Genomic DNA, 13679 nt, shown 5'->3' with positions numbered 1-13679 from the left:
GGTTTAGCACGTAGAAATGTCAAATTACGAATTTTAAAATACCCCAGCAAAAGGTGAAATATCACTGATCTAGGAAAAAAAAAACCTTCTGTTTTTCATTTTGAATATTTCCTGTTCCCTTTTATTGTTAGATATGTCAAAAGTTGTCTATACCATAATTTAAAATTTTCAAATGAAAAACTCTATGATAACTTAATGAACAGATTAATTAAACAATACAATTATAAAGCTGTGATCAAATACCCTCTTATCTAGTCCAGCTTTATTTTTTAACTTTTTATTTCTTTTGAAGTACTGGGGATAGAACCCAGGGTCCCATTACTAGGCTACATTCCCACTGAGCTACATCCCCAGCCATATTCCTTTAAAATTTTTTTGAATTTTGAGACAAGATTTCACTAAGCTGCCCAGGCTGACCTTAAACTTGTATCCTCCTGCCTCAGCTTTCTGAGTACCTGGGATTGCAGGCATGTGCCACTGCACCTGACTAGTTCAGCTTTATTTGAATACACTTTAACTGCTGAGGGAGACTTATAAAAAAAGTTTTCTCATCAGTGAAGTAACATATTTAGTAAACGTAATTAATTGCTTTAACTAGTTTATTTTAAAATGAAAAATTAAATAGGATAATTTTATCATATTTAATGCAATGCACAGTCCAAACATTAAATTTACTATATTTTTTAAAGATCTGAAAGATCTGAATAAGTCTTTTCTTTAATGCAGGTAGATCCTATTCGACAATTATAGAATTCTACTCACCTCCATCTGGAAAGAAAGTAATTTGAATGTAATTACTGTGATAGAAACCATCCGCTATAAATAGGCCCAATTTGAAAAGATCAATACAATTGCTTTTCAATATAAAGGACAATATTGCTAACTAATATTTCCACTGTGTTATGGTTTGGATTGAGGTATCTCCCAAAGACTCCTGTGTCAAAGTTTAGAGTTGAATGATTAGATTATACGAGCTGCTACCTACTCAGCAGATTAATTCATTTGATGAATTAATAATTTGAATGGCCTAATTGGGTGATGACTGTCATGGCTGGAGGAAGTTAGGTCACTGGCAGCATGCTTTTGGGGTTTATATTGTATCTCGGCTCCCTGGTTGACTCTCTCTGTTTCCTGGTTGTCATAAATTGAGCAGCTTTTCTCTGCAGCACCCTTCCACCATGATGTTGTCTCACCTTGGGCCCAGAGAAATGGAGTTAGTCAATCATGAACTAAGACTTTTGAAGCTATGAGCCATAAAAAACTTTTGCTCTTAAGTTGTTAAGTTGTTCTTGTCAGGTATTTTGGTCACAGCAATGAAAAGCTAATACACACTGACATATCATAAAAGACAAAATGCAATTAATTCCTTATTGCCCCTTTTCCAAATTGTCCCTTCACATGCAGCTCTAGGCTCAGGTTTTCCATTAGTGCTTATTGGACTTCCCTGACTCTTAGTAGCCTCATCCTTTCTAAACGAATGACTTCCACAACACAGGTACACACCACATTGTAAAAGATGCTGTTACAGTCTGAAATGTCTTAGCTAAAGAGATCCTTAGAAATCATGGAGACTAAACTCCATAATATCCGCCACAGGAAATTTGATCCAGTAAGTTCTGGGGTTGAGATGGAATAGGGAAACATCTAAGAATGAAAGGACCTGCCAAGGAGATACATGAACAGTGCTAATGGAGAATATATTATATATATATGACATTGATTTTTCTTGTGTTTTCCAATTGCTTCCCTTGATTCATCTTAATATTACCTCAAGTAAAATAACTGTGAATGTGTAAAATAGTTTATAGTACAAGACACATTTCAGGTGCATTCTGACAGTCCAGTGATCTTTAATAAAATTCTGTGTGTCAGGTTGTTTAGGTCCAAATCCTGATTCTTTCTTCCACCACCAAATTATTATCTGTGTGACATAAGGCAAACACTCGTTTCTTTGCCTGCAAAATGTTTTTTTTTTTCTTCATTGGTTTGAAGAGATTACATAATACATATGCCATATAGCAAGTACCCAACAAATATAACTATTATTATCATCAGGTTTTTCTTCACTAAACTGAGTTATCAACAGCAGGGTTTGTCTTATTCCTCATTTAATTCCTAAAGCTCAATGAATGATTAAATTGTGTCAAGTGCTTTGAAAGTTTTGGGATTTTGTTATTTGGTGATTTTTTTTTTTTACTGGCCAGGTCTCCTATTTCTGAGCAATTCTCTTACACTAACCACTTGTGCTTGGGAAGGATAGCACCAGTACCATCAAGAGAAGCGCCATGAATATAATTCTTTGAGCTTCTTTCTCACTTTATTCTAGGTGTCTTTCACTCAACTCACCCACTCAATTTAATCTCTTCCCTGCGGTAGGCCTTAACCTGAGCCAGGAAACAACCGGTTGAAGAGCAACCAGTTTCCTGGCTAAAACAGGGGCGGACCTTCCATGCTGGGAGGACTACGAATGAGAATGTCTGTCTCTCCCTTCCATCAATTCTGCAACGACAGGTATTTCGTCCAAGTGGCCTGAACTAAGTATCCCAGATCTTTCTCCCAAGCCCACTCAATTACCAAGGCCTACAGGAGACAGCCAGAATCTAAGTCAAATTTGCCCAACCAGAGGCTGCTCTAGAAAAAGAAGATCCGCTCAGCCCCACCCGGGGCCGCACTTCCTTTCTAAGTGACAGGTTATAAGCAAATAAAATCGCAGGCGAAGCTGAGTGACGGGAGACAGAGCCAATCAGTAAGCTAGTAAAATGACTGCCCGCCTCCACCAGGCGGGACTTCCCCACCAGTCGCAGTGACTAGAATGAACACCCCCCCACCCCAACACACACACACTCTCTACGGAACGACTATTACCTCGTGAGACACACATTCCAGCGACCGCAGCTCGCTACAATAGCGGCAGAAGTAGAGCTGCGAAAGCGGAGCCCGAACCTTCTTTTCTCCTTGGACTAGATAGAGAACCCGCTCCGACTGCAGCAAGGACGCCATCTTGGAGAGGGAGGAGCCAACGGCCCTCCCGCCGCCTCACGTGATCACCGAGCCGGTGGCATCCTCGCCGCCTACTTTACGTCTCTCTACGTGGAATTTGACGCAGTTGGGGTTTGCTCTGGTTGAATATCAAAGTGCTGGCGCGCAGCTGGCGTCCCAGATTTCGTCCCCACCCACGTCCGGCTCGGCGAAGTTTCAGTGCGCGTCAGCTGCCCGGAGCTAGCTCAGACCTATGATTACGCCCAGACCTGCAGCTCAAACCCTAACAGGCTCAGCGCTCTCCCCTTTCTTTATTTTCTTCCAGAGAAGAAGGACCTTCCTCACTTTGAAGGCAGAAATGCCGGAGACAGATCAAAGGTCTCAAAGAGATAGATTCCTTGGGAACTGGAAAATTAAGACCAGCACTTTCTTCAATCAGTTTTGTCAATGATTCCTAGGAAACTTTCGCATATATTATTTTGTTTGAAACATTATGCACCCTCACGCGGAGTAGGTACATTTATTTCCGTGTTTAGATTTAAGTCTGTATTGTGGGCATTCAATAAGTATCAATGAATGAAAAACTAAATCCACGAACAGTGTTGTTGGCAGACGTCATTTCTGAAGTGTAAACCAAAGCTTGAAGGACCACCTAAGATGCTTAGCAGAGACTGGATCCCATGTTGCCTGCAGCCATGCCTGTAATTTTCTCATTATACTAGTGTGGTGTTGTATTATTTCCCATCTGACATTAGTGTTGGTAATAGAGGAGAAAGGGAACTGACAACAAATCTTTATTGAAAACTTATTAGTGCAAGTTACTGTGTCTAACTTCATATACATTCTTTCATTGAATTCTCACAAAAACTCAGTCAGGAGAAGGAGGCTTAGGGAAGCGCAGTGACTTGTTTTAAGATTTCATAGAGAGGTTATTTTAATAAGCTTATTTTAGCTTATTTTCTAATATGATGTTAATAATGCCTTACAGTTTATATAATGCCTTTCAATTTATACAGTGCTTTCATATATATTATCTCACAAATTATGTCTTACTTTATCAATTTAAGCCTAAAAGTTATTAAATTTCATTTACTCCTTTACCAAGCTATCGCCTAGTACTGATTTCATAAGTAGATTTTGCTCTTATGAGAAAATATATTATTAGCCCACTGATTTTCAGTTTTTTCTTTGGGTTAAAGAACTCTTCGGCATTATGGTTTATCAGTTAGCCTCTGCTGAGTTTGCATGCTTTTTCCTGAACTAATCTCCCCTGGTAAAATGAAGTCCTAGAATCTGCAGGTGCAGAGAGACCACAGACTTGAGCTGGCTCTGTGTGAAAAACACACTTTCTTGAGGACTGGCTTTGACCAATTAAATAAACAATGTATGTGGTCTCTGGGTTGTGCCAGGTATTTGGGAGGGAACCAGGGATAAATGAGATACTTTCTCCATTCGTAGGGCTTAGAGGCAAGGTCCTGGGGCAGTGTTTCTCAAGTGTGGTTCCTGATCACCAACATAGGAATCACCTGAAGGGTTTATAACTGAAGGTTACAAATATAGATTTATATATGTAGATTCCCAAGACCCAGATAGGAATTTCTGGGATGGGGCCCAAGAATTTAAATTTATAAGAAGCTGCCTACTAAAGTGGAAAAGTACTTCTTTTTGATAATCACTCCTTAAATTTGCTGTCTTTGACCTTGAGACTGGGCATGGAGAGCCTTACCTTTGCTGCCTTCTGGTTATTCGTAGCATTCACTAGCAGAATATCAGGAATTTTGTGGCCATCGTGTTATTGAATGTGGAAAGTCTCTATGTTGGTCAGTTTTCCATCGCTGGGACAAAATACTTGAGAAAAGCAACTTAGAGGAGGAAAGATTTATTTTAATTCACAGTTTCAGAAGTTTCAGCCTGTGTTCAGCTGGCTGTATTGCTTCGGTCCTAAAGTGAGGCAGAACATCCTGGTAAAAGGATGAAGTGGAGGAAAGCTGTTCATCTCATGATAACATGAAAGCAGAGGGCAAGCACACCAGCGAAAATGCGCGAGAGTGCTAGTACTCATGCATGGGATTGGAGACATGATGTAGTCCCCAAGGGCACACCCCAAGGACCCATTTCCAGTTACTAGCTTCTACCTACTATAGTTTACACTACTTCCCAAAGCCCATTCAGCTATGAATCCCTCAGTGGATTAATACTTGATAAAGTCAGAGGCCTCATAAACCCCACCTGGGAACACTGCTGCACTGGGGATTGAGCCTTCAACAGTTGAGCCTTTGAGAGACATTCCAGATCCAAGCCATAGTAGTCTCCCATAGCAGAAAACTAAAACACCTTGCCTGGCTTTTGCCAGGCTCTTCTTCCCACCTCCAAGGGGCCTGGATTCTATTTTCCATAATTCAAATTCTACAGATCCCTAGTTTTGACCTCTGAAGATTTGGGAGATCTGTGTTCCAGTGACCTAGGCTGAGGCTTTCCCTTGATCTTTTAAACTTTTTAACATATATATAATTAATACATGAAAACAGTTTTGAGATACCTCTGAGAATCCACTTGGCAAACCTGGAAGTGTGAAAGAGTTAACATTCTTTGGGGTAAAAGTTGACCACCATAGGGTGGGATTCCGTGATTTAATGTCTCCCCCCCCATTTCTGCCTTTATACATTCTCTATGGTTCTGTTAGAGGACAGATGGATGAGTATGTGGAAACATGGGATTAAGAGAATAATTCTATAAAATGGGCCCACTGTACTGACTCCACATGTTTTCTTTGCCAAAAACAATTTACTTGCAGCAGTGCCTGGACAGGATATGTCACATTCCTCAGCCAACTACCTGTTATCTGCAAGGAAATGCAGGCAGGAAATAACATTGATAAGTAAAAATCAACAAACTCAACATACAAATCAGTTGTGTTTCTATATACTAATAGCAAACTGCCTGAAAAAAGAAATTAAGAAAATATTATTTATAGTAACTTCAAATACTTCATAATAAACGTAAGGTGGTTAAAAAATTTATACACTATGAAACTATAAAACATTGGTGAAAAAAATTGAAGAATACACAAGTATATGGAAAGATATCAGTATTGATGGATTAAAAGAATTGTTAAAATTGTTAACATACTACCCAAAGTGTTTGTTACTTGATGCTGTCTGTGTCCTAATAATATGGTAAATTTATTTATTTAGAAATATTACTTTCATTGCATAATGTAGAAAAACTCCATAAATAATAAATTTCTATGAGAATAAAAAAAAATAAAGGGAACCCAAGTTACTTTGAAGGGAGAGACTTTTGTGATCCTTTTTACAGACTAGATCCTGGAAGATAAGGATAATTCCTCCTAACCATAGAACTGTAAAAATGATTAAGAATCCAATTAGAACTAGTCAGCATGAACCAAGGTGGCATAGCATTGTCATGGCAATGGGGACTTGAAAGTCTGTCACCCTCCTGTCAGTCAAAAGTCAAGAGGTGGACCTGGGCAGGACTCTCTGGGGTCCCCAGTAAAGCTGGAGTGCAGGAGAGCCACATGGTACCTCTCCTCTCTGAGAAGACCAACTCTCTCCCTTGGGAGTGTCCCCTTGCCCTATCCCTCCAATAAACTAATTCCTGTTACTCTGAACAACATGTCTGAAATCATTCTGACTTGGTCACAAGAATTGGGGCCTGAAGGGGGTCTTTGCATTGCCTCAGTTTCTCGGAACGCCCCAGCTCTGTAACAGTTTCTTACACAGTTTCAGAATTATCAAGCCCTGTTTACACAAAATAGTGAGCAGCTTGATAATGCCGGATGTGTTCCTTCTTTCTCCTCCCAGCCCTGAGCTCACTGCAGGTCACTGGGATCACTTTGCAGCCCTGGATTCCGGTCTGCAAGCTCTCATTTTCAACTCTGCCTTCTAGGGTGAGTTCAGATCAAAGGGTAACAATATTGAATAAATATTGACACCGGTTGTGGAAATCTGGGCCAATTTACACTCACCATAATTGTATGAAATTTCCATTTTTCTATTGTTTTGCCAAAATGGACTATCAAATCGTTTTGGCACTTCCTAGCTATGAAATCTTGAAAAAACATTACACCTCTATTTTATAACACATAGGATAGGAAGATAATTCCTGTCTCAATGAAAATAGAAAATATTCATGTTTGCAAAAACACTTTGTAAGCTATGAAGCACTAGAGATGTGTAACAAAAGGTTCCTATATGTTCAACATATGAAAAATCTGGAGTGTTTTTCATTTCTCTCAAGAGTCCTTCAGAGAAAATTCACAATAACAACTGAAAAAACTGGGAGCTAGGCTTTGGTCAAATACTCTCCCACAGAAAAGGCTCATGGGCTTCTACAGTTTCAGACAACTGTCGCTGACCGATGTTGGCCATCTGCCAGGGCTGCCTTCCCTGCCTTTGCTTTCTTATTGAAAACGACATTTGTCACAGGTTTTCTTGCACTGAATCTCTCAGACGTATCTAAAAGTCACAGTAAGTGAACAGAAGGGAACAAACAAAAGAAGCCACCATCTCAACACCCATCTGGCACCTGCAGGATCTTCACCCAGGAAATGTGGTGTTAGCAAAATCCTATTTCCCAAATGTAAGCATGGCAAAGGGCCGCAGCGTGCCTTCATTCTGGGAAACATTTTATGGGCATGGGACTTTAAGTTTTGGGGTTCTTGCTTGTTTGTAATGGAGGTGATTATTCTCTACCGGCTCCTTGCCCCCATGTCCCTGCCCTACCTATTGTAGTTATTTCATTCTCTCACCTACCCACCCCAGCACAAAGCCCAGGAACTTCCTGGGTGATTCCCTTTTGATTCTGCCTCCTCAATAGTTCACTCCCCTTGTCATTCTCATGGCCTCTGCCTTAATTCAGAGTTGTACTGATTTCCTTCTGGACTTACTGCAGCATCCTGCCTGCTGCCTCACTTGTTCTCTACATTGAGTTAGGGTGGTCTTTCTCAAACCCATCTTTTGATTTTGATCCTATTTTGCTATTGCTTGGATTTCTTCAGTGATTCTTCATCACACAGGATAAACCCCCAAACTCTTGGCATAGGAGATAAGGCCTCTAGTATCTTCCTACCTTTTCAGCCTCATCTGAAGATGGGCGCTGCACTCATGGCCTATCTAACTCTTGTTGACCAACTAATGAAAACATGCAGTATTTTTTTTTATGTCTTTAGGACCCTGCAAAAGCAATTACCTCAACCAGGAATAATCTTTTTATCTGCTTGCCAGCTCATGGGTATTTTTCTTTTGTGAAATCTTGTCCATCCCTGGCAATGAGGGAGTTGACCATTGCTTGCCTTTCTCCTGCAATGATGTCCCATTAGAGTAACTTGCAAACTGCATTTGCCTTCATTTTCCAAAAAGTATCAGTCTAATTTCTAGACCATGAGCTCTGTGAGGGCCTGGAAAAGGGCCTGCTTCCAAAGTAGGCACACAATAAATTTTGTTTAATGTTTTTTTTTTTTTTTTTTACATTGGAACATATGGGTAATATCATGTTCTCATTGCTAAATTTGCTATGATTATCTGATAGGTATACACACATAAAACCACCTCATGAGGAAGGCACTATATTTATAAACCCAATTTTGCAGGTAAGAAAACAGGCTCAGAGAGGTTATTTTCTCAAGGTCACACCTAGAAGTGGTAGAGATAGGATTTGAACCCACATCATCTAATCACTCTGTACCCTACTCTGATTCTGCTATAGCCCATGGATTGGCAAACATTTTCTATAAAGGACCACATAGAAGTAGGTTGGGATTTGTAGGCCAAGGCAAAATCAAGGACATTATGTATCTATATAAACAGAGAGACAACTTTGCCCCATCCCTCTGGCTTGCTGATTGCCTGGTTGTGGGTACACTTTGAACCCAGTTGGAGAGAAACCAGCTAAGGGAGAAAGACCAACGGGAGGAGGTGGGGAAAAGTGGGATAAGAAGAGAAAGAAGGAGAGAGGTCAGTTTAACTCTCTTCCCTGGTAACACCCAGCTTCCAGTACCCTTCTTTCTTCCCGGAAGCCAGGCTGTCTCAGCTTGGGCATGCTCAGTGACCAGCAGTTATCATCAGTGGAATTCCCAGTGCATTGGTGGCAGCCAGCAGTAGTCCTGGGCAGCAGGGAGGCACAGCCCAGGAAGAGGAGCAGAGGGAGGAGGGACCCAGGAGAATAAGTGGCTTGGTTTCTGAGGCGCACAGTGCCAGTTTCAGTGGTGCTTCCAGGCTGTACAAAAACAAGCACTGACCAGATTTTACCAGGGTATGGAGTTTACTGATGCTCACTCTAGTCTCCAGGCATAGCAGGCTGTGTATGATCAAGTGTCAGTACATAGTAGTAAGATTCTAGTTCAATCCCTGTATTTTTTCAGATGAAAAAAATGAAGCCCAGAGAATTAAAGGGACAAGCCCACATAGTTTCTCACTCTTGATACAGCTTCCTGTTTTCTGGTTGCACACATGTGGCTCTCTGCTTCACACCACATGCCTGCAACACAGTAAGAAACTAGTTGCTCTTCTGACAAGGCTTAAAAAGAAAAGAAAGCCAATGCAGAGGAAAGCAAATGCAAATAGATAGCCCATTTATTTTGCCTTGGAAATCTGTTGGACATCTCATTCCCACTTTGGGGACATGAGTGTCCCATCTCTCCCCCTTGGCTTCACCAGGAGTTTCCTAAGTGTACTCAAAGCCTCACCAAAGCTCACCCCTGTCATTGGCCTCTCTATGCTTAGTTAATGTCAATTCTGTGGGACCCTGGTTCACTTCTCTTTGCTCTGCTGAGGCAGCAGGGATGTGGGTTGTGCATTTGCTTTCAATGGGAGGATGTGCCTCGTGTACTCAGGTTAACCACTGAGTAGTCACCCTAACTGCTTAAGGCAGATGCCTGGTCCCTGAAATGATGGCTCACATGAGACAGAGTGTGGCCACACGCTCTGTTCCACCCACCCTTGTGAGCTCAGTTGACTCAACGGGCTCTAACTCTGTGAAATGAGTGTACAATCATGAAATAATAGAGTCAGAAATGACCTTAGCAATTAACTAGTCCAATCCCCTTATTTTAAGATAGAAAAGAGTTAGAGTAAACCTGGGGTTGGAACTCAGGTCCTGGTTCCAAATTTCTTTTGCTGGACTTGGCTGGCCCTCTACTTCTACACAGCTCACTGCCCAATCTTGAGGCTTGCTACTAGAGGGCCAATAGTGTACTTTCTACTGCTTGCTGAATTGAATACAATTAAGGATTGAATTCCTGCTTAACTCAGTACCTGGCATAGAGCAGGTAGTCAGTAAATGTTTGTAGAATGAATGAATATTGTCTTCAACTATCTGAAGCTAGTAGCAGATGGAAGTTAGCAACTAGAAGTTCTTTATCAACCAGGTGTGATGGTGCACACTTGAAGTTCTAGCTACTATGGGGCTGAGGTAGGAGGATCGTGAGTCGGAGGGTGTCTGGGTAAATCAATAAGACCGTATCTCAAAAACTAATTTTTTAAATAGTTGTAGATGGACACAATATCTTTATTTTTGTTTATTTTTATGTCGTGCTGGGGATTGAACCCAGAGCCTCATGCATGTGAGGCAAGCAACCACTGAGCTACAACCCCAGCATCCTTTTTGTTTTTGATCTTTAAGCAGTTTCTTATCCTAGAAGGTAGATAAGAAGTGGAGAGAAGGAGGAATCTTGCAATTTTAAATAGAGTGGCAGGGTAGGACTAATGAGAAAGTCAGATTTGAGCAAAGATTGAAAGAGGTGGGGAGAGAGCTGAGTGGATATCTTGGGGAAGAGTCCCAGATAGAGGCTGATCAAAGTCTCTAAGGTTCTAATCAGGGAAGCAGCAGGGGAAGCTTATTGAAGTCTTGAAGAACATTTAAAAGGACATTGGGCTTTGCTTTGTGGAGAATGGGGAGCAAATGCATGATGTCAAGCAGAGCAGTGACATGATGTAACCCACATTTTACAAGGGTCACGCTGGACACTGTTTGGGGAATGTTTTGTGAAGAGAGAGACAGAAAATGATGGAAGCAGAGATCAGCTAGGAGATTGCTATAGTGATCAGGCAAAAGGCCATAGGGTCTTGAAGCAGGGGCTCTGGCTATATTTTGAAGGTAGACCCTATGGGATTTCCCAAGTGAGCTCTGAGGCATCGTGGATGTAGACTGCCCAGTGAAGGTGCAGCTTGAAGCCATGGAACAGGGAGGCTCTGGTAGGTCCAGGGGATGATTTATTTTACGATTTGGATGAATTCAATCACTACTAATACTATCTGTTTCTTCTCCCTGAGGTCAAAATAAAAAGACCCAGGAAAGAATCAGACTCTTTTATGTTTAAGAGAAGGGAATAAAACTAACTTGTTCCATCTCTCATTTGCTTTGTTCCAACTCACAGAACATGATGATTACCACACAGGAAAGGATATTTCACAAGAGACCCAGAGAAAGAGCCAGTCGGTTGCTAAACACATTAATCAGATCTTCAGTGCTTCAACCCAGGCTGAGGAGACGCTGCTGTTCAAGAGCCCAGCCCATCTGGAATGGGGCCAGCGCTCTTCCCAACAAGCTTCACCCCTTGCCGTGAGGGTAAAATGAGTTAATGAAAGTAGGTAGAGTGTAGAGCACCATTAAGCCTTGGAGTGCAGCCCAACCCTTTCATTTACAAGTAGAAAACAGGTCTGGAGAGAGGAAGTGATCAGTGCTCCAGCTCTTTTAGACTTTGAGCTGTCTCATCTGAGAATCTCTCTAGCCTCCCAGGAAAGATCGCTGGGAGGATGACCACCATAGCGGTTTACCTTTGTTGTACTATGTACTTCTCTTTTCATCCAGGCCCTGGCTGCCATTCTTGATATTGTGCCTTGTGCCCTCCCCATATATTTTCAAAACCAACTGTCCTCTCTCAGGCCAAACCCAGAAGTCATCAAACCTGCTGTATTAGTCACGGTATCAACAGGAAACAGGTGGTGGGATAACATTGGTAATTTGAGAAAAATTTAACATAGGGACTATTTGCAAATTGTGCTTGTGGATTGCACATTCTGATTGTGCATTACCCAGGGCAGGAATGAGTGCATTTCATAGAGCACAAAGTAGAGGCATGGAGGGAGAGGACTTAGAAGAGCAAGCAGGCATTTAGAATCAGAACTCCCACTCGATGGCAAGTAATTATAGACAAATGAACTTATCTTCTTTGGGTGTCTGTTTTTCCAGGTGTAAAATGAAGTTAAATAACATTTTTCAACATGGAATTGTTTAAGGACTAAGTGGTACAATGCATGTAAAATCTTGCTATATAGTAAGTGCTAAAGATTTTTTTTTAAGTAAATAATCTTTTCTAAAAAACTCACTAAAAACAGATACTTTTCTTACATATTTTTCTTGAGAACACAGTTTACTTCCAAAATTAGACTGGCTGAACTGAGATATATGCCAGTAATATTTCTCTCTTAGCTACATTACTGTGTAATTGAACACATTGGAATTAGGCCACAGGAATTGATTCAAGTAATTACAACCACACTAATGAGACCATGTGACCATCTCTCAACTTCAAAGCTATAAAATGGATTTTTTCTATTTCCTTTTCTTTTTTTTCTGTCTGCTCAACATCTTGTTTAATCTCATATTCCATGTATTTGGACAATTCTATCATCTTACATTCCTTGCTGATCATCAATTCAGTGAAGTCATTCAGCCATAATAAAAAAGTTTTAATTAAAGTAGAAGTTTCCGCATGTAGTTTTCAGGCTAAAAGCTTATTTCTTTTGAGAGTTAGCCAGCTAGCGAAGCTTCTCCAAAGAGTCTGAGGGCATTTTGCCCAAGGATCTGTAGACCAAAAAAAAAAAAAAAACCTTTGGAATTTTTCCAGGAAGAAAGAAGAAGAGAGGGAAACCAGTAATTTCAGGAGGCCTCATGCCCAGTGTCTGACGTTTCTGGAAGAATTGAGCTACTCAAGGGCCTGTAAGGGGGTTACAGCTGTCTGAACCAGGACATATCCATCAGTGGGCCAAGATGGATCACCCTGTACAGATTGCTTTTACTTCAAAACTATAGAAATATTAAGAGCCTTGACCCTAAGCTTTAAAAGAATTTTTAAAAACATATACACAGTTTCTAGTTGGTAATGTATCTTTATTTTTTATTTATTTATATGTGGTGCTGAGGATCGAACCCAGTGCCTCACACATGCTGGGCAAGTACCGCTTTAAAAGAATTTTGAAAGTGCATGTGACTTCTTTTCATTTCTGGAGCCTAAATACCTAGGAAGACTCACTCAAGGTAACATGACAAAACAGGGACAAAGTCAGGATAAAAAGTCATGACAGTTTGGTGCCATTACATTGTTCCAGTATCCCCCATTCTCTCACTATCCCGAGGACATCTTCTTGCAACATTGCCCGCATAGCACACCTCCAGCAGTGGGGAGCTCAGGACGTCCCAGGGAAGCACTTTCTGTCCATTTCAGGTAGCTATCTTACTAAACTCTTTATTAAAATGAACTGAGATCTGCTTCTCCTCTACTGACACTCTTTGGTTCTAGGTCAGTTTTCTTTGTCTTAGGACATTCTTCAGGTTTGCTCAGAGTCTCCATAGTGGACCTTCCCCTACATCTCTAGACCAAACATCCTGTTTTCTTATAATTCTGTCTTTTTGTTCCATTTTGGAAGAACATTGTATTCTAGACAGATCATTACCTAGTT

The 13679-nt window shown here is 40.9% G+C and overlaps 1 protein-coding gene across 1 annotated transcript in view; it reads right to left on the bottom strand.

Moving 5' to 3' along the window:
- The window catches only part of Dctn4 (dynactin subunit 4), a 32700-nt gene extending 29675 nt beyond the window's left edge, over positions 1-3025 (bottom strand). The window contains exon 1 of the mRNA XM_076856697.2: positions 2866-3025. Within this exon, the coding sequence (XP_076712812.1) occupies positions 2866-3000 (135 nt within the window). The 5' untranslated portion in view covers positions 3001-3025. The remainder of the gene's footprint in view (positions 1-2865) is intronic.
- Between the last annotated feature and the right edge of the window lie 10654 nt (positions 3026-13679).

Source organism: Callospermophilus lateralis, chromosome 5 (genome assembly GCF_048772815.1).
Source record: "Callospermophilus lateralis isolate mCalLat2 chromosome 5, mCalLat2.hap1, whole genome shotgun sequence".
Lineage (NCBI taxonomy): Eukaryota > Metazoa > Chordata > Mammalia > Rodentia > Sciuridae > Callospermophilus > Callospermophilus lateralis.
The sequence above is the reverse complement of the archived record's forward strand: the minus strand, read 5'-3'. Positions and strand labels throughout refer to the sequence as shown.